The sequence below is a fragment of the Pungitius pungitius genome, chromosome 7 (genome assembly GCF_949316345.1).
Source record: "Pungitius pungitius chromosome 7, fPunPun2.1, whole genome shotgun sequence".
Lineage (NCBI taxonomy): Eukaryota > Metazoa > Chordata > Actinopteri > Perciformes > Gasterosteidae > Pungitius > Pungitius pungitius.
The window spans coordinates 4606355-4630484 of record NC_084906.1 but is presented as its reverse complement, the minus strand read 5'-3'; the positions used below and the strand labels follow the sequence as shown (position 1 = coordinate 4630484).

Genomic DNA, 24130 nt, shown 5'->3' with positions numbered 1-24130 from the left:
TGGTGGGCACACACACACACACACACAGGTGAGCGCACACTCCCACCAGCAGACAGAGAGAGTGCCCCCCCCACCCAACCGGCCACAGCCTCACCCAAAGCTGTGAACCAAGGACAAACCCTGTATGAGCAGTCAACATCTTTTCTGTTTTACTGTAAAATGTATAAACTTTTATATAATATTTAACATTCAATTGTCATATGTTTCTCTAAACATGGAGTAGTTTTAAAATCATTTTAATAACCAAGCTTAAGAGTTGTTGGCTAAGCAGTGACTTCTACCGGATATTTAATTGAGGAACCAGCTTAGTAGCTAAAAGTAAGGATGCACTGATCTGTTTTTCAGTCCTGATTCTGATTCCTATATCTGGAATTTTGATGTCGTCTGAAACAATCTCATAGTGGTGTTTAATTAATAAGCTACTTTACCTCACTGTCAAAGACAGATCAACGTGTAAGGCAACAGACGGTGCAGACCAGCAGACATGCCAACCCTCCCGATTTTTCCGGGAGACTCCTGAATTTCAAAGCCCCTCCCGAAAATCTCCCGGATCGACCTTTCTCCCGAATGTCTCCCGATGTCCACCCGGACAACAATATTGCTGCACCACCCGTCACTGGGCGCGCCGTTTCAGACCGAACAATAATAAAGGTTACACCTTGAAGTCAAGCGCGGCAATTACAACGAAAAAGATGAGACTGGCGCTGCAAAGAAAACCGCTAGCACCCCCCCGGTCGAGACCGCTAGCAACCCCCCAACCCCTGGTCCTTTTTAAGGGTGCAAGTATGCAGACCAGTACTACTTTTTTTTTTTTTTAATTCGCATTAATTCGCATCACCGAACAGACACGGGCACCGTACGGGGGGTTATTAAAGTGTCATGATGACATCATCCACGGACCCAGACCACTCGGTCACTGTGGGGTCACCGGTGGTTCTTGTGCACCGATACGGACCAAGACGACTTTTTAACGCGTCGGCAAGCGCAGGTGTGCGCTTCCTTGGTTTATCTCCGCTAATACTGTTCAATAAAAAGTGAGGGTCCATTGAAAATGGCTGGTTCATGATCCAGTCCAGAAAATAATGTATTGCACCTATTGTAGGAGGTTAAGGCCTCTTTTGTTGGGACAAGCAATTTCACAGTGAAAACAATAAAGGACCATGACGTTGGTATGTATCAAAAGCATCCTGGGCGGAGCTTTACACGCTTGCACATTTGTTAAATAACCTTGAAAATAAATACTTGGGCTGTTTAATGATTTTTCATATGTCATTTATATTAGCTCACACAAACACTTCATTTGTTCTTGGCACCTCAATTTTAGAACCCATTGTGGTCCGCGAGTCAAAAAAGTTTGCCCCCCCCCTGCTGCAGACCCATCCTAGGAGGGAAATCTAATGGACAACCCAAGTACTGTGAGCTAGACTATTATACAGTTGTAGACACAACACAGGGGGTCCCTGGGCCTGAGAAGACTAAAATGTAATTAGTTTTCGTCGACGAAAACTAGACTAAAACTAAGGATTAAAATGACTAAATGTGACTAAAACTAACATGTATTTTTGTCAAAAAGACTTAAGAGTAAATCAAAAATAGCTGCCAAAATTAACACTGGTGCAGACACATGGTAAACGGAAACATAAAAGACAATATTTGGAATGATGTACATATATGTATATATTTATAATAAATACATGGAGAGGGGTCAGGGGTCACCAGTTGCTCAGGTTGCTGAGCCAGCAGTAAATGCAGCAGTGGAACGCACTGGTGCCGATTCGTGTGTAAGCGTACATTTACAGGTGCAGGTTTTAAATGTGTGTGTTTGTAAGTCTACAATCTGGCTGTACACCCTGACCCAAGTGAGTATAAATAGTGCTCACTCGCCCCCAACTCCGACCCTGGGCTTTCCTCCCAAGTCTGTGCCGACCAGAGAGGACGTGATGGAATCCAGGCCCGCCGCCTCCTCGGTGCTCGGAGCATCCGGCCGACCACTAAGACCTATCTACCAGCCAGGCTTTCAAATAATAACTAATAACACCAGTGTTTCCCCTACCATTATAACACGGAGGCGCCCCCCCCACCCCCCCTGAAAAAATGTTCAATTAAATGAAATGATGAAACGGCACGGCAGTTCCACACTGACGTTATTATGTCGCAAACTAGTGTGTGTGGCGCTGGCCGCAGTGGGGCAGAGAGCAGGAGAGTGACCCCCCCCTCCCCGGTCAGCGGCACCCACTATACTATCCCACCCCCCCTCGGACGGACCATTTGCCCGACACCCCCCTGAAGTTGTAAACCTAGGGGAAACACTGAATTATCCTGTTTACTGAAATTCATTCATGCTAAAACTATTAGTTGATTAAGGTAATCATTTGGAAATGAATCGGCAACAACTTAAAAGTAATAAAAGCAATTTAACATTGCTCTTTTCCACTGAAGCAAAAGAGCTTTTCAGTGATTTATATGAATGTAAATTGTTTGCAGATGAATTAATCCTAACGGCATGAAAACAAATGCAAGTCAACGCCTTCATTTCCAGCAATTGACAGCATTTTGGTGCCTGGGGAAAACAAGATTCCCGGTGCCTTCGGTGACAACAGAGCGGTGTGGCTGCTGGAACATTCAGTGCCAGTCCGATGGTCCAGAATGCAGGGTCAAAGTGTTGAGCCTCGATCACAACACTAATCCCCCATCATTATTTTAGCCTTTGGTAACAGTTAATAATATCACACGCACACGCATACATGCACACCTTTGCCCTCCAAGCAAACACTGCTGGCATGACCGCTGCTGGAAGGCACCGAAGCCTCCAGCGCCAGAGTCGCCATACCGAAACCGTCACACCTCGGCGGATGCCAACGGCGCTAATGTCAACTCACTGACAGTCACGTCGAAGTCACACTGCCACTGTGAATCACACGGGCCGCGAACACACTTTCCCCCCCCCAACCGCACACTGAGTCCAGGACTCAATTACTCTGCATCCGTTCAGAGCAAATTTCACTAATTAAATAGGTTAAGCATTAATAATTCAACCAGAGGGAGAGAGTTGATGAAGGAGCTGTACTGAAGGGGCCTGGTGAGGGTGATGGACGGGGGGGGGGATGCAGAGCTCCCCCTTCTCGGGCTATAAAACAATCCACACCCAGCGAGGGTAATCAATAGACCCCTCATGGAATTAGCAGTTATCTTAAAGCCCTTTAACAAGAGCGTGCTGACAGACAAACACAAACAATCATCCATTATTAAATACCAAGACACAACCGGGGCCCTGTGGAGGCGGCGCGGGGGGTGGGAGACTGGGTGGAAGGGGAGTTGGGTGCGATTGAGGAAAAGGGAGAACTGGGATCAATGTAACGGAGGAATTCCACTTGCAACGTGGATCATCTTCCCGGTAGTTTTGGCCATCGCGGCAGTTGGCGGAGGGCTTGGTAGGTGAAGACCCGGATTCAGTAGCTTATCATTTTGATAGACTGGACACCATTGGAGGTCTTTAAGGCCTGGAGTGATTTCCAGATGCATTCATTTATTTGGTTGTGCTAGGAATGTGTGTAACACACTGATTGCTCGAATGTGCGGGAGGCCAGCAGTTTGGGAAAAGAGGCCTTTAAAAGGGGCAATTGTTACAAACATGAAAACATCCGAGTACTTGAGTACACGAGTGAAACAGACAGGACCAATATATCATTTACTTAACAGCTGTCCATCATGTCTCCGCTGAAGAATCTGCTTCCCCATTTGCTCCGGACAACGACAACATTTCTCCTAATGGTTAAATCTGGGGGCGACACCTGTAGGGAGGTCGGGGCGGGCTTAAGGAGCTTACCCTGGCTACGAGTAGGAAGGTCAGGGACATAAGGGAAAGTGGGGTAATTGAGCTCAGAGGTTTGCATGCCGATCATGGCTGGAGGCACGCAGTGAAATACCAGCGGGTTGGGGGGGGGGGGGGGGGGTGGGGCTACAAAGATGCAAAGGAGAGAAAGGAAAGGAGGTACTTGGATGGAAGGAAAAGGAGTAGTAGGAACCGGTGGGGTGCTAGTGGTCCAGAATAGACTCTAAGCGGTGGGGGAGGTCGGGGGGGGGGGGGGGGGGGGTGCCTGGTGTCCAGGCTGGTATGACTCTAATGGAAAGTTGAAATGGCAGGAAAAAGGGTTCTCGTCAGCCTGGGGCCCCTCGCATCCAGTGTGGATGGAGAGCCCGGTGGAGCAGGTGGGCACAACATTGAAGATGGGACATACGTATGAAAATAGAATTTTTTTTAAAGATGAGAGTTTAAGGCCATAAAACCTGAGTAGTGAGCTAGAAGGGTTGATCAGTTCACATGACCATACTAAATTCACTAGCATTACAGGAATATGGGTCTTGGCCCCCACTTGGCTCCACCAGTGTACTGAGACTTGCAGCCAAGACATTAATTAGGTGAATACTTTTAATCCCAGTGGACAGGGAGGAAGTAAAGTAGTAGAGTGATGGTGCGGGTAAGCAATCAGACCAATGTGACTGCAGATAGAAGACCAGAACGAGGAAGTGTGGAAAGTACTGAGAATAGCTTGTGCACTGTGCACGTGAGTGAGTGACATCTGCAGCCCTCACAACATCATGAATACATACACGCATCTAACGCCTGGACATCCCGACCACTTTCAAGCACTCCCCCTAAAATGTGGTCAACAAAGTGAGACAATCCCACTGGAGGCAGTTTCTCAGGAGAAAGAAGAGCCGAGTGATGCTTTAACATTCACTTCCCCGTGATATCAATGCTACACATCGTCTAAACTTTGAAATGTACAGCTAATAGTGTACAACAATTCGTACAGGCTCAACTGCATTGGACAATAAAAGATTTGGCGTGACCAACATCAAAGCAAGGATCCATCGAGCCTTGTGTCAAAGGTTCAGTGGTGGTGTAATGGTGAGGGGGATATTTTCTTGGCCCTTTAGTACCAACCGAGTTTCATCATTTAAATGCTGCAGCCTTCCTGAGTGTTGCTGACCATGTCCATCCCGCTATGACCACAGTGTAGCACTTTCTGAGCAGGATAATGCACCATGTGACAAAGCTCAAACTCAGTTAACTGTACTGCAGTCACCAGATCTCAATCCAATAGAGCACCTTTGGGATGGGGTGGGACGTCTACGTTATTAAAACAACAAATAAACAAACAAAAAAACACCATAACCATGTAAATTTTTTCTCTATCAAATGAAATATCTATTGCAAAATAATCACAAATTAAAGCATGGAGAAAAGCAACCGGCAGGATCAGCTTTAATGGGGCTGTGTGGGTGGGGTTTGCTCAGGCTTGATCGACAGTAATATTATGGAACTCTAAACCAGCGACAAACGCTGTGTTAAAAACAAAACCCATCGCTCAGAGGGAGGCTGTAAGTGGTAACGGGGCTCTTCCTCAGTGCTTGAAATGCCACGAGTCTACAGGCGTCCCTTTAAACAGCTGGAGACACCAACCAAAGAGAAGGTTCTGACAGATGATAAGACGAATCCATGGCCTGACTCTAGCACGGTGGAACCAAAGTGGAGACGTCCTCAAGTCAAACCCTTACAGGGATTCTAGTACGCAAATAAACAAAAAACATGTGTGTGTGTGTGTGTGTTGCATAATCAACATGCCAAGTGCTTCTCGGACTCTTTGCTCGTCTTCCCACATAATCAGAAATCACCCAGTGGTTATGATGGTAACACGTCAGTATGAGCAGACGTATGGGGGAGAGCTGGGGGGAACGGGGAAGGGGGAGGGGGGCTGGTAAAGGGATAGGGCTACCGTTATAGGGTCGGGGGCGCAGCGGGGTGAGGGGGTGGGCAGCTATACTGGCCTGCTTTCCAGCTGACAAAACGGGAAGATTTATGGGTCTTCTCCTGATGGCCTCTCACTTACACCCCACCCCCCCCCACCCCCCACACCCACTAACACACGGCGGCAGCATTATGAAAATTTGATCTTCCCTTTGATAATCGGCAGAATTTAGATCCCTATAGCCAAAAAGCGGGAAACCCCTTATGTGACCGCCCCCCCCCCCAGCCACCAACCCGACGGAGCGTGTGCTCTAACAATGACTCAGGCTCTGCCCGGGTCCCGTTAGGTTCCTGATTTATTCAGACAGCCTGGCACACGGGCCACTGCTCTGGATACCAAGAAAACATTTACCTCCTTAACTGGGTCACAGTCACCTCCAGCTGAGGGTTATGGACTCGATAGTATCGATAACACATTTCAACACATGCTGCTAATCCCCCCCCCCCCTCTCCCTCCCTTATAGATGCACAGTATAAAAACACAACCCCCTCACCGCAATAGTAATCAGAGCTAACTTTGGATGTCCAGCAAAACAGCATGGAGGGTGGAGGGGGGTGGAAAGGGGGCGGGGCAACATCTATAACCAGAAGTAGCGTTTCAGAAATCAAAACCTTCTGGGAGGTATTTGGGACTTTTATCTAAACGCGCAATCTCGTCATTTGACCCCGGCGTGGTGCGTTCACGGTCATTCGTGTGTCCCACGATGGCCCCAGCGTGATCTCCAACGCGTCCCGTCTTTAATTATGGCCAGTTGACAGTTTGAGGAGAGTGCGCCAAAGCAGGAGGGGTCTTACGACACAGACAGGGGGAAGCGTTACTCATGCCGACACACTGTGGGTACGGGGCTCTGATCACTGGCCTCCCCGGGTCCACCGAGGTTAATCAAAATGCCAAATGCCACGGCGCACCGTGCCGGAGAGCTATACTGAGCTCGTTCCTGCACAAGACACCGTTCCAACATGAGAAACTGAATCATTCAGGCAACCGAATAGCCCACACCGCTTATAGCAGCCACGGACTCGGGCGCATGCACGCCACTTCTTCAGACTGCGATGATATCGCATTTAATCGTTTGGCTAATGGAGTAATTCTGGGTGCGGGACTCCGATGAATGTGTGTGGGTGCAGGTGTCCTGCAGAGCACGCGTGTGTGCGAGACAGATGGTGACAGATACAAAACAAAAGAGCAGGAGAACGAGACGGAGACACAGACGGAGAGAGGGGACAGGGGTCCACCTGTTTGACACAGAGAGCCTGAGAAAGTGCAGAGGAATGAGCAGAATGCCAGTGTGTGTGTGTGTGTGTGTGCCATCCAACTGATAATACTGGAGAATGGCATTCACAGAAGGGTATGCAGAAAAGCAGCTGATGGGAGAATTCTACATGTCACACACACACACACACACACACACACATAAACTATTAAAACCATTTGTCCAATAAAAGGTTCTGAGAAAGATACACATATTAGGTATACATTACATTAGGTACAGAGAGGTTCCGATGTGCCCACAGGTCCTCTAGAAGCTGCTTCTACGCGTTTGTGAGCGGAGCGCGGTGCGAAGGAAAAGTGGGAGAAACTGGAGCATGTGTGAACCAGAGAGTGATGCTGAAGAAACAAACAAAAATAACCAGGCGTGTGTCGGTGTGAGTTCAAGTGGAAAAAGGACAGCCTGGGCTTCCATTTGGCCTTAATACCAACTGCAATAGGCATCGTATTTAAAACGTTACGCCAAGCGTTGCAATTTTCGTCTACTCGAAAGTCTAAACTGTCATGGGTGGATCTGACCTCCATATAAGTCAGTAGTGCACGTAGCAAAGGGATTGTAAACGCCTTTTTAAGTGCACCAATGCTAGGAGGTGTAACCATGGTTTATCGGTTATATGACAGCGTGATGCCACCGGAAAGCACGGGCTGTGTGCGCTCCAGAGAACCCGCGGATCACGTGGAAAAGGTCAAAGGGGAGCGGGACCCCGATGCAGAGCAGCACATGTGATTTATGGGGGAAATAAATGGGATCGCTGTAGGCGCGGTAACAGGATCCCTGAAGGAGCAGGGAGGATTAGTCTGCGGTGGTAATGGGCTCCATGGTATTCGGTTTGGGGGTCGGTGGCGGTGGGTGGTGGGGTGAGGGGGGGTGGGGGGCATGGGCTTTGGTAAGCTGCCACTGTAAGAGAGCCACTCCTGCTACAACACAATATCTGCGTGTGTGTGTGCTGGTTTTATGGCTTACACAAACAGGGGACACTCTGAGCAGTAAAACGCTGGACAAATCCACTTTCTAAAACACTAACGAGAGGAACTAACGAGAGAAAACTAATGCAGTGCCCTGAACGAGTGACGGTGTGTCGCTGCGGGTTCCAGGGAGAAGCGTTAAAGAACCAAACTTTTTGTCATATTGCTTCACAATGTCAAAATGATTTAATAAAAAGCATCACTATTAACCACTGATTTGGACAAATTTAAAATGAACGAAATGAATGAATTTCCTTTTGATTGTATAATGACTTGACAAAGACCATAGGAATGCTCACACCACCTCAGCACAACTACGGGTTCTTCTATAAGGGTTTTGTGTTTTGTGTCATTTGTTGAAGTAAACTGTCATGCTCCTAGTTAATAGTGTTTAAAAGTTTCATTTCCAATTAAATGTTGGGTCGGTTTCATATTCAAGTGTGTTTTGAATAAAGGGGAGAACTGCATTTAACAGCTAATAATCCCTGCTAAATTCAAATAGTTAGTTGGTTAAACAATTTAGCCAACAAAAGAGCAACAATTCTTCATCCAGTATAATATTGTCAGATGTGTTTTTTTTTTTATGCAAGATGAACTTGCATGTGACATTTCAGTTCAGACCTAGAACAAGATTATACAGATGCCTGCAGTCTGCAAAGTGATGCGCAGTGCTTGGCTTAAAAAGTCACATGGCATATTAGCAGAACGGTGACGAAAGCCTCTGAGAAAAAGGAAGGCGGTAAAAAAAACTAAAAAAAACTTAGCGAGGGAGGAAAGGAACCGGAGCGAGATAGAGACCTGAAGCGCTCCAGAAGCCCGTCACATGGGGCTCCCATGAGCTCGGCTCAGCACTCTTCCCCCCTGCGTTCGGTCCGCTCCTGACATTTATCTGCTTTATTAGATTATCTGGGCTACATGGCTGTCTCTGGGCACACACACACATCTAGATTCATTACAGCACGAACTGCTTACTTGGGTTTACGCCGTCTTTAAATTAAACCACAGATAACAGAGTCCCTCAGAAAAGCCCCATCCCCCTGACGGGGAGAGGGCAGCTGAAGCCGCCCAGCCGCGGGGAAATTAAGAAACACTGTTTGTGAGCGTATTAGCATGCATGTGTGAGTGGTCATAAGGCTCAGCTTTTTTAACAAGCTCATCTATAGGGACTGTGCTTCCCCGTCATTAGTAATTCAATTTGCTCTTTATTAGCGGCTCTTATCTGCGGCGCAGACGGCTACGGGCAGCTTTCCTCACTCCATCTTCCTCTGCACTCCCCCCTGCTCCACCTTTCCGCGTGTCTCGGACTCAGAGTCACCGTTTTTAATTAGAGATGCTCGCGTTCAGGGCCTTCAGGGCTCCCCCAATGTTAAAAGGTATGGGGAGGAGTGCTCAAGGAGGGGTGGGGGGGTGGTGTGGGAGAGGACGCAAAAAGTTAAACAACCGGAAAAAGAGAGGCGACCGATGGACGCAGAGCCACTGGGACGAATAAAGCCTAATGTTGATAGTGATGGCTTCCCTAATGTCTTCTGACTTCATTGCGTATGGGAGATTACAACAAGATGGGCATGAGGCGTGTAGGGTACATGCAGAATGGCCAGGGGGGTTTGGAGGGGCAAGGGGGAGAGGGCTGTATAAAAAAGGAAAAACAATGATTGCTTTCCATCAGGTCGCGCCTATATTCTACAGTTCGTTAAAACAATCCAATTTGCAAAAGGATAATTATTGCATTAGCTCCTTTTTATCTACCGGAGGGAGCGCAGTGCCGGGGCTTGATAGCAGCGGCGCTGCCGGCCTCTTCCTCTGCAAATTACCCGCTATCGGCACTTGTTCGCCATCAGGGCTGAATTGGGCAATTAATTACCTCCCCCTCCTACTAAGCCTCTAAAAGGAGTCCATGGATGTGAGCTTCTGCCCTCTACTGGAGCTGGCTGTAACAGCAGCTTTCAGAGCACTTGATCCCAATCCCATATGAGCGTTCTAACTGGAACGATACAAGATTTAAGTCTAATAACGGGGGGAAATATCTGTAATAATGTTTTGACGGTGGCCGATTCGTGGAGGTTGACAGCTCGAATGCACATTCCCACTGTGGGAAAAAGACTGTGCCCTCTGAGCCAAGTGTTAGGAGGCCATGGTCAATCGGTGAGTCTGTGCTGACCTTAGGTTGTAAGAACCTAATGCAAAAACATAAGGTCTTTGGCAGGGACCCTACAGAAACAGAGGGCCTCCGATTGTTTGGTTGTGATGTGTGCCGTATTTGTTGTGGCAACTGCAGCAGATGTGTGAATCAAGGCCACGGTGTTAATAGTGGCTTTCAAACAGACAAAGCACTTCGATGAATCTGTTCAAGTACAGAGAGAGAAAACCTGCTTGTTCGGCAGATGTACTATTATTAACATTATCCATATTTTACACACACACACACACACACACACAAATCTGGAATTTAGTTGCAACTTAATGCATGATCGAAAGTTAAAACTAGCTGTCATAGCACCACCAGGTGGCCGTAAGGTGTAATTAATATGAACTACGTGGTGGGTGAGAATTCTAACGGTCCTTGAAAGTTCAGCTGTATGGCTGCTCAGTGAGGGCGAGCAGAAGGGGTACTTAAAATAGATTGATCCATATCAGCTACACAATCACATCATTTCTACTCTAAGGCCGCAGACAACACAGCCGGACGGCCACTAGGTTAGACGAGTTCCCCACAAACTGTGCAATGGTATTTTCCCCGAATGAGCGTTTGGGTCACAGCTCATTCAGAGCACTTGTTAGATAGTATAAATGCGCTTCATGAAATCGATCAGAACACAAGTTCGCTATGGTCTGTAGTGCTTGCTTCTTACTTGTCCTCGATGAGATGGGGGAGAGCCGCCTCAACTTGTGTCGACCAAAAGACACGAGCTCCCTGCAGGGGCTCCTCCTCACTACCACGGGACTCCTGGTCGAGCTGTGCAACCGGCCCCGCGGGGAGCACTTCGGCTCTGACCCACCCACCCTGTGGTCAACGGCAAAGGAGAACAGCACAATGAGTAATACACAAGACGCTGCTGTGTAGATATCTACATAGAGAAAAAGAAATGTAATCAATGCATTCCCACAAAATTTGTTGCCACCATCGGGAAAAAAGTTACAACAAAAGGGCAGATCGGATCCAGGTTTCCACTACTTACCCGGGAGCAGACTTCCTAATGATTTTCATCCTGCTTCGCAGCTTGAACCCAGACGGGGAGGAGGATGGCACAAGGTGGGTCCTCTGGGGACGTTGGGTTACGGATGGGGAGACAGCATGCCCTCCTTTCGCTCCTTTACTGCTCTTTTCTGATGTCCAGTGGAAGGCAGACCGGCGCCGGGCCCCTGTCGCCCCTACCATCGCTGCCCCAGAGGTGCTCTGTCCGCCGGCCTTCCAGCGGTAGCGGCTTATCGGCGGGGAGTTGGTGGCTGAACCCCCGACTCCCTTTTTCGTCTTATCTTCTGCTCTGAGTTTCTTAGTAACCTCCCCCTTCTCCAGAGCCCTTTGGGAAAGAGCCAGAGCTTTGGGCGATATTGACTTTCGAGGTACTCTAGCCTGGGCTCCAGCAGCGATGGACACCCATCTGTACTTGGAGGTCTTGGGGGTTGAATTGAGCGGGCCGGGCTTTCGAATGACCTTCTTTCCAGGCGTTCTCTTCGCTGATAAAAAGGGGGAGCTTCCACTGGCGACTCCAGCTTTAGGGACTGACGTTAGGGCAACAGTCACAGCTTTTCCTGTGTGCGAGGAAACATGGCCGGGTTGTTTGGGCCCCACTCCTCTTACGTTCTGGCTCTTCACCCACGTGAACTTAGATTTCTTCAAAAAAGCGACATTGCTCTGGCTGGTGCAGGATGCAGGGTCGATTGAATGTTTGGATGAATTAGACGGAGCAGTGAGAGTCGGTACGGTGTTAGAATTAAGAGCCGCCACAGTCGTCTTAGTGATAGTTGGTTTAGTCTCAGTGACGGTTTTACATGTCGTCGTAGGTTTGATATGTGCTTGAGGGATGCCCTGCAAACCAGTGGAGGTGTTGGCCGTGACTGAGGACGACACTTCTAAAGAACTACGGACTTTCTTTTCGGGCAGGACACTCCTCCCCTGCAGATCTTGAGTACGTCCGTCGGTCGTTTCATGTTGCTCACGCGTGCCTGTGGAGCTTGCCTCTACTTTTCCTTCCTTATGCAGAGACACAGCGCATTCTAGTTTTCCATGAGTATCTGTGTTTCCTTTCTCAGTTTCCCCTCCCGCTGTGTTACTGTTAGCATGCTGCCCTTGAGGGCTCCCCGACGATAAGAAGGCAGCTGCGATTCGTTGCGTCTCCTCTCCTTGGCTGTGGGATACACTGTGGGAACTGGACTGGTGTACAGCTGAGGAAGCAGAAGCTGAGAGATGTCCAATAGATTGGTGGGGCTTCTTGTTGCTCAGCGAGTAGGTTTTCCTCCAACTTCCACGGCCGTGAGGAGCACGCAGCCCTCCCCTGGAGCTGTGAGGATGGACGACAGATGTGCTGTGACCTCTGCCCCTGACTGGCCTCGGCGCTCCCGGATGCCGCTGCTCATCCCTTGCAAACGGGGCGTCGCCATGGACACTCTTATGGTTATTGATGAGATCTGGGAATTTGAAAATAGGATTGTTAAGTTGCACCAAGAGTTATAAACAAAAATAAGGAAATATGAACAATATAAAATAGCCAGCCAACAAAACCTCTGTGCCACTTTCGTTTGGCGAAATGTTGTTTTCAGATGAAAGATTTAAAGGAAAAACCACAAAAATGTCAGTTCCCTGAACATCTTTCTAAAGAATGCTTCGCTTTAGTCCACAGTTCCTGGCTCTTGTATTTTTTATGTAAAGATTGGACTCAAGCTGCTTTTGGCGGATTGTCGTGGAGCAACACCTGGTCGTTGTGATTTGGCATCCACCAACGCTGTATAATCAACGTACAGCATATAGCGTTAGCTAGATACCGCACAATTTAATAAAAAAATATTTTAGACCTATTTTGTTCTTTAAATTCAGTCTGGCGAGGGTGACGTTAGATAAATGCACCAACGCCTCGTGTGCGACGTCAAGCTGGAGGCAAAGCTAACGGTTGATTCTTTTTTTTATTCGTTTAAGTAACTTCAGAGCGACGCGACAGGTATTCAATTCAAAAGACAAGCAATTCAAAAAACCGTTAGCTTAGCTGCCTACTACCAAACAATACATAAGGGAGTGTACAGGGACATTTACTTTGTAGAAGTTCAATTTGTCTCTTCAGCGCTTCCCTTTCCTCCATGTTTACAACCGAAACGTTTCGTCATCGAACTGCGACTAAAAAAGGCCTTTACCGATGATGTGTTTCGCTCATCCAATTACAGCAGACGTCGGACGTAGCCGGGCACTTTGACTCCTCAGTCTTGCCTTGCAGGTGAGCATTTGATTGACTGAAAAATGTCGTATACTAGTCATTCATTAATCTTGTATACCGCCTATCAGAGGGTCACGGGGGGCACATCATGTATTGGACATCAGCGACAATTGATGGTAGTTCCAGCAAATTAGACAATGTTGATTGTAAATAATCATGTGTAAGATATCAATAAAAGTGACAATAAATTATGAAAAAACAAAAGCATTGTTAAAGCTATTGTTGATCATGTTTGTCTAAGTAGCAAAAACCTAAAAGGGTTTATGATTGTATGATGATGAAAAACATGAAAGATGGAATGTTGAAAGTGAAGATGTCCACTGTCAACATTGAACAATATTTCAATAGACCTATTTCATAGGTATTTCGAGGTTATGAGATTGACACAAAACAGTTTGAGTTAAATGCCTGTTTAGGTTATTGTGTTGAGATAAAAATTGAAAGAAAAATAATCACTGTATTCTTAATGTGTTTAATTGTTTAGTCATGCATCTTCTTAGACAGTGTCTTGAAGTCAGAAGGAGGATGTAGTATTAGTTGGAATACGTTCCTTCTGTATTTAACCAATGTTTCCTGAGGGGTGGGTTAATAACAGAACAGGGTTCTTACGATGCCGCACGTCTCTGTGTCATGTATTTCAAGGCCAACTGAGCACTTACTTTCATGTCCTCTTTGACAGAAAGTAGTTCCAGTGAAAACAGGACTCGTTTCACTCTGTGGTTTCTCCAAAGTCATTTGGTCGACTTTTTCAGATGACAATGGCAAAAAAAGTAAATACTCCTCCACTCTGTTAGGGTCATGCAGAAATCCGATTAGAGAAAGATATCTCTAAAACATGCCAATACCTCATGAAGTACTGATGGGAAAAGTAAAACTTTTGTTTACATTTCAAAGTGCAGTTGTAGTAAGTCAATGAGAATTCTCAATACCACAAATATCATGTCTCATGGGGTTTTATAGTCTACATGGAAAAGAACGCACCCTGACCTGTTCCAGATTGCATCACTCCTTTTCTGAGGTCTTTACACTGGTTTACTGGCCATCAAAGAGTTGACTTCAAAGTCCTGCTCTTGGTTTATAAAGCACTGAATGGCTTGGGGTCCAAAATACCTATCTGACCTGCTGCTAAACTCATGAACCATCCCAACACCTCAGGTCGTCTGCAACTGGTCTTCTTTCTGTTCCCAAAGTTAGAACCAAACATGGACAAGCAGCATTCCATTTTCTGCTCCACATATCTGACGCAAACTCCCAGAAAGGTGCAGGTCTGCTGAGACTCTGGTTTGGCTGCTGCCTTTAATTGAACCAGATTCAAGGATGTCGCTTTTTCAAAACAACATAATTACAGTATGCTTGGTCAAGTTGACAAAAATATAGTTTGTAAACAATGCAACTACTCTCAGCTATAATCCACTAGACAATAAAGCTTGCAGTTCGCAAAAGGAAGGAGTCGCTTTCACAAACATCACACCTCATTAAACCGAATGGGAACATGACATCGCGTGGACGGGCCTTCCTTCTGGTGGTCTGTCAGTCCGTACTGAGGGCTGAAAAACTCCGCGCGCCATCAAGCGACGTTGCCGCTGCCTGTCAACATGTTTCAAAACAGCAACGTCACTCGCAAAATGTGTTCTTGACATTGATGAAGTCTCTCGCTGAAGTACTTCCAAGTATTGCGAAGACGTTGTTTCGCTGGTTTACAACAACGACAACAACAACAACCACTTCAGCAAACTGCCATCTTTATCGAGACAAGTGTGGCGGCCGATGACGCCGCAGTGAAATGAAATGAAACGGGAAGTGAAACTAAAGGCGACTGGTTAGGACCCACATAGAGAAGCTCCGAGACAACACGTAAAACAAATGTAAAAGGTGCTGCACTCTTTCGGGTAAGCTTGTCTTTGTCAAACCGTTGGAGGGGATAAATAAAAAAAGCAATGCTTGAAAAAAAAGTTGTCACGTTACACGTAACGTCAGGTGTTCACGTCAGTTAACGACAACCGTTGGTTAAATCCTGTTGCACGTTAGTGGGCTAGCACAAATGTTTTCTACAAATACACAAGTTAATACTCGTATTGCTATTGTAGTAGTACCCGTGTACATATTGTGTGTGTGTGATTGTGTGTTTCTGTACAGTACCCCTCAGAAACATGACGTCACAACTGTACTTCATCGTAACAAGAACGCCCGAATACCACCGACACGTCTCTCCTGGCCGCATATGCCACATAAGTGAAGCGAGGCACAGATCACTGACAAAAAAATCCGCTCCCACGAAGTTGTCCGTCTACCTCTGGGGCTCAAGCGATGTGTGGGACCGTGAAATAGAGGCGGGCAGCCTGGAGGAGCTGAGTGCAGAGGAAGCCGAGCTGCTGCAGGCCCTGCCGGACGACCCGGAGAGGCTGAAGTGGTTCAGAGAGAGAGAATCCCTTCAGGCGGCTCGAGGACTCGCGGTGGGCACCGCCGTGACGGTCCTCCAAGGAAAAGAGTGGCTGAGAGGCATCGTTCGCTTCATCGGAAGAACCCCAACCCTCCCGTATGCCGCTCCTCCACCAGGCTGGTTCTTTGGCATTGAGCTGCAGGTGGGACTTTAAATGTGTTCTTGTTTACTTTCATACACCTCCGAAAACCTTTCCTCGACCCCAACACTATAGTCTTAAATGGTTATAAAGAGGTGTTTAAATGTATGCTTCCACCCCCCCCCCCCCCCCCCCCCTAGGGAGAAGACCGGGGCAAGGGGGATACTGATGGGATCTGCCAGAATAAAACCCTTTTCCCCTGTGCAAAAGATTGTGGCATTTTTGCCCCATTCACCCGAGTCCGGCCTGTGGTACCCAGCTCCTTGTCCCCTTCCAGCCCGAAGCACTCCCAAACAGGAGCGGTAGCTCCAGGAGACAGAGTCACTTACTTCTTCCATGATAAGTGGCAGCATGGAATGGTGTTGCATGTGAAGGAAGAGGACGCAGAACCTTGTGTTCGGATCTCCACAGTAAGTAATCCATCTCTTTATTGTCAGGTGGCAAGAATTCGATCCAAAGCTTTTAAAAAGAAAGAGTAACAACTAGTAAAGAGGGAGTTTTTGTTCTTGTAAACTATGCAGCCATTATGAAGTCATCCTTGTATTTAACACATACCAGTGGTAAATCTTGCACCTCATCAAACTGTTTCCTTTTAGCCATCTATCAGCCTCCTGTTGCATTTCCTATCCTCAAGTCCTCTTATATAACCAAAACCTCAGATTTGTTAGATTACCCACTTCCTTCAGTACCAAGTAGCACATGGATAATTGGTCTTGTTGGTGTTTTCAGGACACAAATGACGAAGTCGATGTTCCACTACACACCGTAGCACCAGAGAGCAAGGGCACTGAGACCCCTCCAGTGGAAAAAGACACCGCGGATCTGAGCCTGAGCTCTGTGGTGGAGGTGTCCTTGGCTAAGGGCACCTCTTATGGAATTATCCGCTGGATCGGCACTCCGCTTGGTTGTGTGGAAACCATGGCTGGCCTCGAGCTGGTGAACCTAAACCCGTGGCACATTGTTGCTCTCCATTGTTTTGTCCCTTTTATTTAATCACAGAGGTACTTCATATTTTGTCTGAATCCTTGTCCAGGACGAACCCGATGGAGTGAGTGATGGCACCTTCAAAAGCGAGCGTCTCTTTCATTGTGCCCCGAGGAAAGCACTGTTCGTGAAGCTTAGGTCTTGCCGCCCTGACTCGCGATTTCAGAGTACATCGGCACATTGCAGCGAGAAGATGCTCGAAACGGACGCTTCAGGTCAGGACAACACAGGTGAACTTATTTCTGCTCACTCATGAGAAACTCCTTGTTCACCGTTGTACTAGTTTTATGCTTACAGAGGACATTTTGAGGTCCGTCAGTGACCACTTATTGGACACAAATCTTTCTTCTCACATACTTTTTGGACACCCTTATTGTATTTTAACCGTTTCTCTAATAACCCCACAAGAGGCAATACTGTTTAGTTTTCATGGTTTAATGTCTCCACGTGCGTGTGGATTTCTATGCCTGTGACTGTAGGGGGAGACTCAGAGCACAGCACAGGGATGCTGGGGACCGTTCCTCCTATCAGCACTGAGCAGGTCAACCACATCCTGATTGGAAGAATGAAGGGGATCCAAGGCCACTACAACTCCTGCTACATGGATGCTGCCCTTTTCAGGTCAGCAGGATGAACATGTGACGGCAAATAGTGTGCATTCAGCTAATTTAATCCCATTTATAGGATGTTTGAGAACATACTCCGGTACTTTCGTAACTCTTTCTTTTCTGTCCCTGCTTTCAGCTTGTTTTCCTGCTCCTCCGTGTTAGACGCAATGCTGTTTAAACCCACAGAACCGCAAGATTCCCCCATTCAGAGCACACTGCTCAACGACATCGTTAATCCCCTCCGCACGTATGTGCTGTTATTTATTTCTCATTAAATTGCCTTTTGTGGTACTTCAATCATGCATACATACTGTGTGTGTGTGTGTCCTTTGCAGAAAGGGCTTTGTGGAAGGTCGGCACATCATGAAGCTCCGGCAGCAGCTACAGAACCACGGCTACAGTAAATCTTTCACCACAGATGAGAAGGGTCCGTTTCAATTGGGAGCTTGGAAACCGCTGATTGTTTCTTTGGTTTGAAATGACTAGTTGATGGTGGCTTTTGTCTCTCAGATCCAGAGGAGTTTCTTACTGTCATCATGCACCATATTCTCGCACTGGATCCTCTACTCAAACTGTACAGTTCCACCACAGCTCAAATACTACGTCCCCAACACGTGGCTTGAATACAGTACATCTTGTGGAGGACTCTGCATTCACGCCTAACGCTTCTATCACCCTCTCTCGTTTAGCTCCTTGGGCGGTAAAGTGCAGGAAAGTTACTGCTACCAGATCTTCTTAGACCAGAACCACAGCCTGGTGCTGCCCACAGTCCAGCAGCTGCTTGAGCATTCCTTCCACAATGCAGGACTGAAACTGGCCGAGGTGAGATTGCTCCATCACTCTATTCCATTTTTCAGATGCTTTTGTATAACAAGTAATAATGAAGAAAAACAATTAAAAACCCATTTTCTTTGATGACAACATCTTTCTAGATCTAACAGCTAGTATTTATGCCGCTGTGTGAGCTCCATTGTTGCTGATCCTTGTGACAGAGATGTATTCATCTGACGCTATCCTTTGATTCCCCAGTAGATGTCTCTGTCGGACAGTTTTCTCAGCAGATCTTCTCATCTCCTGGAATTAGCTCATTTTGGTGTTTTCTATCAACCGAGTGTGTGATCCTTTTATTTCACTGTCTTACAATTGCAGGTGCCTCCCTGCTTCATCCTCCAGATGCCTCGCTTTGGAAAGAAATTCAAGATGTTTGACAGGATCATTCCATCTCTGGAGCTGGACGTCACTAACCTTCTCTCTGAAGGTACTGTTAAAGACACACACTCACACACTCACATCTGCAACACACTGGGACTTACATGGTCTAAAAACAAATGAGGGTTGTTGTGTCCTTCAGGTCCTCAGCAGTGCATGCTGTGTGGAGACTTGGCACAGGCAGAGTGCACCGACTGTTTCAAAGATCCCATATTCAGTCAGACGGGATTCAAAATCTTCTGCCAGAAGTGTTGGTCACAGGTGTGGTTTGTACCATTGTCCATCTACCATGTTATACCGCTTCACCAGCTTAATTTAAGCTGATTTCTTAGGGGATGTTTCTATGGCTCTGTTTGTGCAGAAAGTGTTTCCCACCCAGCAGAAAGGGCTTCTTACAGTTAGTTTTTACAGAGCAGATGCTGACTGTTTCATGTCTGCTACTGAGAGGCGAGTGGGAATAGTGAAGAATTTGCACACGGTGACGTGCAAGCCCTCTATTGATAGATTGCATGGTGTGGTATGTGATGCTGAAACTCGCCTGTGGCAAAGAACCATTCCGACAATCCGTTCGAATAATCCATTAAGTCAAAATCCTTTTTTTTTTTTAGTTTTCAATAGTATTACAAAAATAACCATTAGATGGCGACCTGACCACTTTCTTATTGTTTCTTCTTATACAGGTGCACGCTCATCCTCAACGCCGGTCCCATCAACCAGTCGCTCTGGACATCCCCAAGGGCTATTTGAGTCACGGCGTAACTCACACTCTCATCAGGGACAAGCTGGAGCTGTTCGCTGTGCTCTGCATCGAGACGAGCCACTACGTGTCCTTCATCAAGCACGGACCCAACAGCCAAGACTGGATCTTCTTCGACAGCATGGCAGACAGACAGGGCAAGTCATTTGTGCATTTGTCTCATCACATGCGCTATTTATGCATGCGTTCAGTGGCTCATCTGTGCGTTGTCTTCAGGAGAGAAAGACGGATTCAACATCCCGGAGGTTCACGCCTGCCCCGAGGTTGGCACGTACCTGGAAATGTCTCCCACGGAGCTGGCCAATCAGGTGCCTCGGGACATGAAAGGTGTGGCCAAACGTCTCTTTTGTGACGCCTACATGTACCTGTATCAGAGCCCCAACATGTGTCTCTATCGCTGAGGGGACACCACCCCACAGCTTGCTTACTGCATAACTTAAAAAAATTAAAATTAAAATAAATTGGAGAAGAATATCAGTTGCCTTTGCTCTTCATCAACCTTTGTGCAAAGGTATGTTGTTCTTATGAATGTGTGGAAGTACACACATGAACATTCAAATTGTGTGTGTGCGCTGTTTTTATTTTTATTTGGATAAACCTAACATTATATATATATATTTTTATTTTCTGCTGTGGGGCAGGGATGTCATTTTCCGGCTAATTTAAAACAATATTGTTTTCCTGTCTGTTCTACTGTATGAAGGAAGAAAAAATTGACAATCACTGACATGTGGGAGAAAAGATAAAGATAGTACTTTATTATTATTTTGTAGTTCACTGCTTCCTCATGGTGTTTGAACTTCATCTTTTAAAGCTTATATTTACAATTTTTATACCGAGATGAATTGAGTGTTGCAAATGAAAACACCAGAAGAAGAAAGCATAATAATGATTTACCAGTGGCATTTTTTAAACTGTTATTGCACACAAAGATGTGATTTTTCTAATAAGGGCTTGACCGGTTCCTTTATTAAGTTGAGAAACACTTGGTCAGATTCCTTACAGCTTTCAACATGATACTGATTTCTTGTATGAAGTCCATAGTTCTTTTTTTTCTTTTCATATTTAGTTAATATAAAATCCAATATTTGGTCACATCTATCATGTAAAGAAATACATTTGCTGGGGTCAAACATTCATAGGAGAATCGCTTCTATGGTTCACTGCCGTCTTGATGCACATGTCTCAACCTTGTTTGAGCACCACTGGTTGCTGGTTCCAGATCCAGAATTTCTCAGAGAAAAACATTTTTCGTACGTTTCTGGGCCGATCTTTTGTATTTGGGGAAGAATCGTGTGAGCACAATATAGGATTTGTAGCAGAGCATTTTTATTTTCTATACATATTTAGTGTCTGGAGGGGAACTTAAAAATGGAGGGAGGTGTGCCGGTGTTGTCCGAGTATGTTGTGTTATTTTTCATGATTTTCAGTTAATTTATGAACCATGTTCATAAATGTTAAACAATGTTGATAAAACACAATATTCCAGAACAAAACATGATTACAGGGACCAGGTTGAAAAATACGGAGAAAATCTCCCTTTTGAAAATCATATTTTTATTTTGATTAAATATGAAAGTCTGATGTTGTTACATCAGTACACAGCATCATTATCACGTCAATTTTAGGAAGGAAAATTAGACATTTCTGGCTATTCAGATGATCAGACCATGTACCCTTACACGAGCCTTCTGATTGTTGAATCAGTTGAATAAAAAAATGTTTTCCTTTGTTTTTGATATCCAACCAATCATGTACACATTACTGATGCATAATTGCACAATATAAATATTGAAAAAGTTGGTGTGCGTCAATGCAAGATTAATAACTATGGTTTACTGGACAGGAAATGGGCATGTTGGTTTGAAGGAGGTGGGCAGCAGGTGATATGTGAGTAGCTATGCAATTGACCAATGAGAGCACAAAATAACCGGACGTTTGCGATGGCTACCTTGCGATGCTGGTAGCAAGGTGGGTGACTAGTTTGTTAGCTTAGTTTACAAATGAGGTCAAAATGTTTGCCTATTCTCCTGATCATTTATACCCATTTTGGACAATTCTGTAGAACAACATCTGCATACATCATCGCTACGTTTGCGCTTCTCATCAAGTATAAAATGGAACTCCTTGTTCTTGAAGCCCATCGTTTCCCCTTGTGAGGGACTACGGTTCATGAGGCTAATCCCCAGTATTTGTGAGGGATCCCTCCACACCCTAATGCTCTCAGAATAGTTCCACACCAACAGGCAAGAAGAATCGAATGCAGCCGTTACAGAAACTGCCAACTCCAAACCGGGGGAGACTACTTTCAGATGAAGCTTAAGCTCTTGAGTTACTTTTCTAGCCAGGTGTCATATCCAAAGCTCTTTGTTTAATTATTTATTACTTAAATATGAATTAACATAAAAAAGACGGATTGTTTTTATTTTATTTCCACCCATGGAGTACAGACTTCGCCCAAGACAAATTTGCATGCAAAATTCATCTATCTTTGCGTGTAATTGCACTTCCTCTGTTCAGTCTGAGCAGTGTCTGAACTCTATCCTCCGAGACACACGTCACCGCTGGCTTCAGTGTTCCCTTTTGAAAGCAAAGCGGTGGAACATAAAACAAGATGGGATTTAAGTGTTTCGCACACTTCAAAGGCTTTCAGTCAGATTCACAACCTTGCTGGGGTGCGAAACGTCGGTTATGCTTAAGGTACCACAAAAACGCCGGCGTGTCAGCTTTCAAAGGGTGTGCTTTGGTGTCACAGCAGCCTCCTGCGAGGTCGGCCCCCGCGCTCCCCGCACCCCGGCTTCACGCGACGTGAATACTCAGCCAGGCTTTTGCATTGTAAAGTGTACGCCTCCCCGGGCCCCTCACTCTTGTTTGCCTCATCTTTTTTTCAAAAGATGCCGCAGTGGATATTTGTCTTCGTTCCGGATACTTTTGATCCCCCCCCCCCACCCCCCACACTCCCCTGCCCCCCCCTCGCTGTGGTCAGCTCTGTGGATGACCTCTACGCTTGTTAGGAGTGCTGTGCTGTGCGGTTGCTCCGTGATGAGGTGGGTTATTTTGTACACCCGAGGGCACGCCTGGCCACACGAAGCAGGGCAGCCTTGTCTTAATATACGGCCCTGCAACATCCCTGTAACCCGACCGGCTCAGCATTTCCAAGCGTACTCATCATTATGCAACAAAAAAAAAAGTACCAAGAGATTTGTCCTCGGCCGAGCGACATAGTCCGACTCGTGGTTTGTTGGGAGAAGGTGGTGCCTGCATAACAAAAGCTGCAGTGTACTTTTAACACGTGTGGGTTAACGGGACCCCTCAAGAGAAAGAGTCTGCCGTCTCTGACACAATAAAACAAATGACTAGATTTAAAAATAAATATTATAACAGTTAAAAAAACACAAGAAAGCCCCCCCCCCAAAAAACCCATCCGTGTACATATAAAGATAAATCATTTAAAGACTGTCATGCAAAAGGAGAGCAGACAAGCGTCCCCCAGTGCACATTGGAGAGGTGCACTCGTATAATACTAATAATACATTCACCCCTCTGCTGCTCCCTATAAATTAGAAATACTGCTCTGTAATACATTGTTCTTGTTATCCATTTCAGATCTGAACACATTGATCCTCACTGCGCACAGTCAGGAAGCTTCCAGTAGGAAGGGGAGTAAATACTATCAGTCTTGATGGACTTGACGTCTCTGTGACGTCTTTCTGCTGCTGTCGATGCAGAGAGGCTTTGAGCTGTTCAGTTTATTGGACGTCATCCTATTTGCTCCTTCTTCTGGAGACAAGGGGCTTTGAGTCACTGTCGTTCATCTCTGTGAGGTGTAAGCCATCCGAATAATATTTGTTGTGCTCAATTATGACCGATTGATCTTGTGGTTACCATTTATGTGACTTTGTTGTAGCTAAAACATCAACATCCATAGAAAGGTTTGGTATCATTTTGAAGCGGTGCATCTGCAGGTTCATTCTGTAACTGTTATGATAATTATCCAGTAATATAAGGCACGATATGAGATAAATAAATCACTTTTTTTTTATGTTCATCGCCATTCTGACTGTAAAGGAGCCTTGTGGGACAAAGCTAACCCTGGAATTGGCATCGCAACAATCCCTCGACAAAAAGCCATATTTGATTTTTCAAATCAATTCAAGATTATTGTAGAAAATAAACTTTGTGGGAAACACATATTTATGTTTTTTTATGCCGATAATCTTCCCAAATGAACACCACTTTTTATCATTTCAGGGATCATTAACACAATGGCCAAAACTACGAAATATTGTTAGAAAACAAAGTAACTACAGTACAGTAGACGTCATTACCACTTTAAAAATATTCCCAAGAGGGGTATTTTGTGACATATTGACTTAGACAACAAAACCCTAAAACACATTCCTTACATTCTTTATTTCAGGCATTTATTCAGAAAATCCATTGACTTTGAAACAAGGGAAGGGAAAGGGCAAAACATTCCTGGGTTTGGTTTCAGGACTCATAGCCGCAGCACTCTATCGAA

General features: G+C 45.9%; 2 protein-coding genes across 6 annotated transcripts in view; one reads left to right on the top strand and one right to left on the bottom strand.

Annotated features, from left to right (window-relative positions):
• zc3h3 (zinc finger CCCH-type containing 3) overlaps window positions 1–13377 on the bottom strand; it is a 40866-nt gene extending 27489 nt beyond the window's left edge. Inside the window, exons 1-3 of the mRNA XM_037469935.2 lie at window positions 13294–13377; window positions 11225–12674; window positions 10898–11049 (exon numbers count right to left, since the gene is read on the bottom strand). Of these exons, the coding sequence (XP_037325832.2) occupies window positions 10898–11049; window positions 11225–12674; window positions 13294–13339 (1648 nt within the window). The 5' untranslated portion in view covers window positions 13340–13377. The remainder of the gene's footprint in view (window positions 1–10897; window positions 11050–11224; window positions 12675–13293) is intronic.
• A 1675-nt stretch (window positions 13378–15052) lies between these two features.
• Window positions 15053–21410, top strand: cyldl (cylindromatosis (turban tumor syndrome), like). Of its 5 annotated transcripts, none has more exons than XM_037469939.2 (14): window positions 15053–15360; window positions 15608–16053; window positions 16191–16460; window positions 16780–16986; window positions 17084–17249; window positions 17514–17655; window positions 17779–17889; window positions 17978–18069; window positions 18153–18216; window positions 18332–18464; window positions 18792–18900; window positions 18994–19112; window positions 19532–19745; window positions 19825–21410. In XM_037469939.2, the coding sequence occupies exons 2-14, from the start codon at window positions 15622–15624 to the stop codon at window positions 20007–20009; spliced, it is 2244 nt and encodes a 747-aa protein (XP_037325836.2). In that variant the 5' UTR covers window positions 15053–15360; window positions 15608–15621; the 3' UTR covers window positions 20010–21410. The 5 variants fall into 5 exon arrangements, with proteins under 5 accessions (XP_037325836.2, XP_037325837.2, XP_037325835.2 ...); XM_037469940.2 differs by having other exon boundaries at window positions 17084–17264; window positions 18816–18900; XM_037469938.2 differs by having other exon boundaries at window positions 17084–17264.
• Window positions 21411–24130: the final 2720 nt, after the last annotated feature.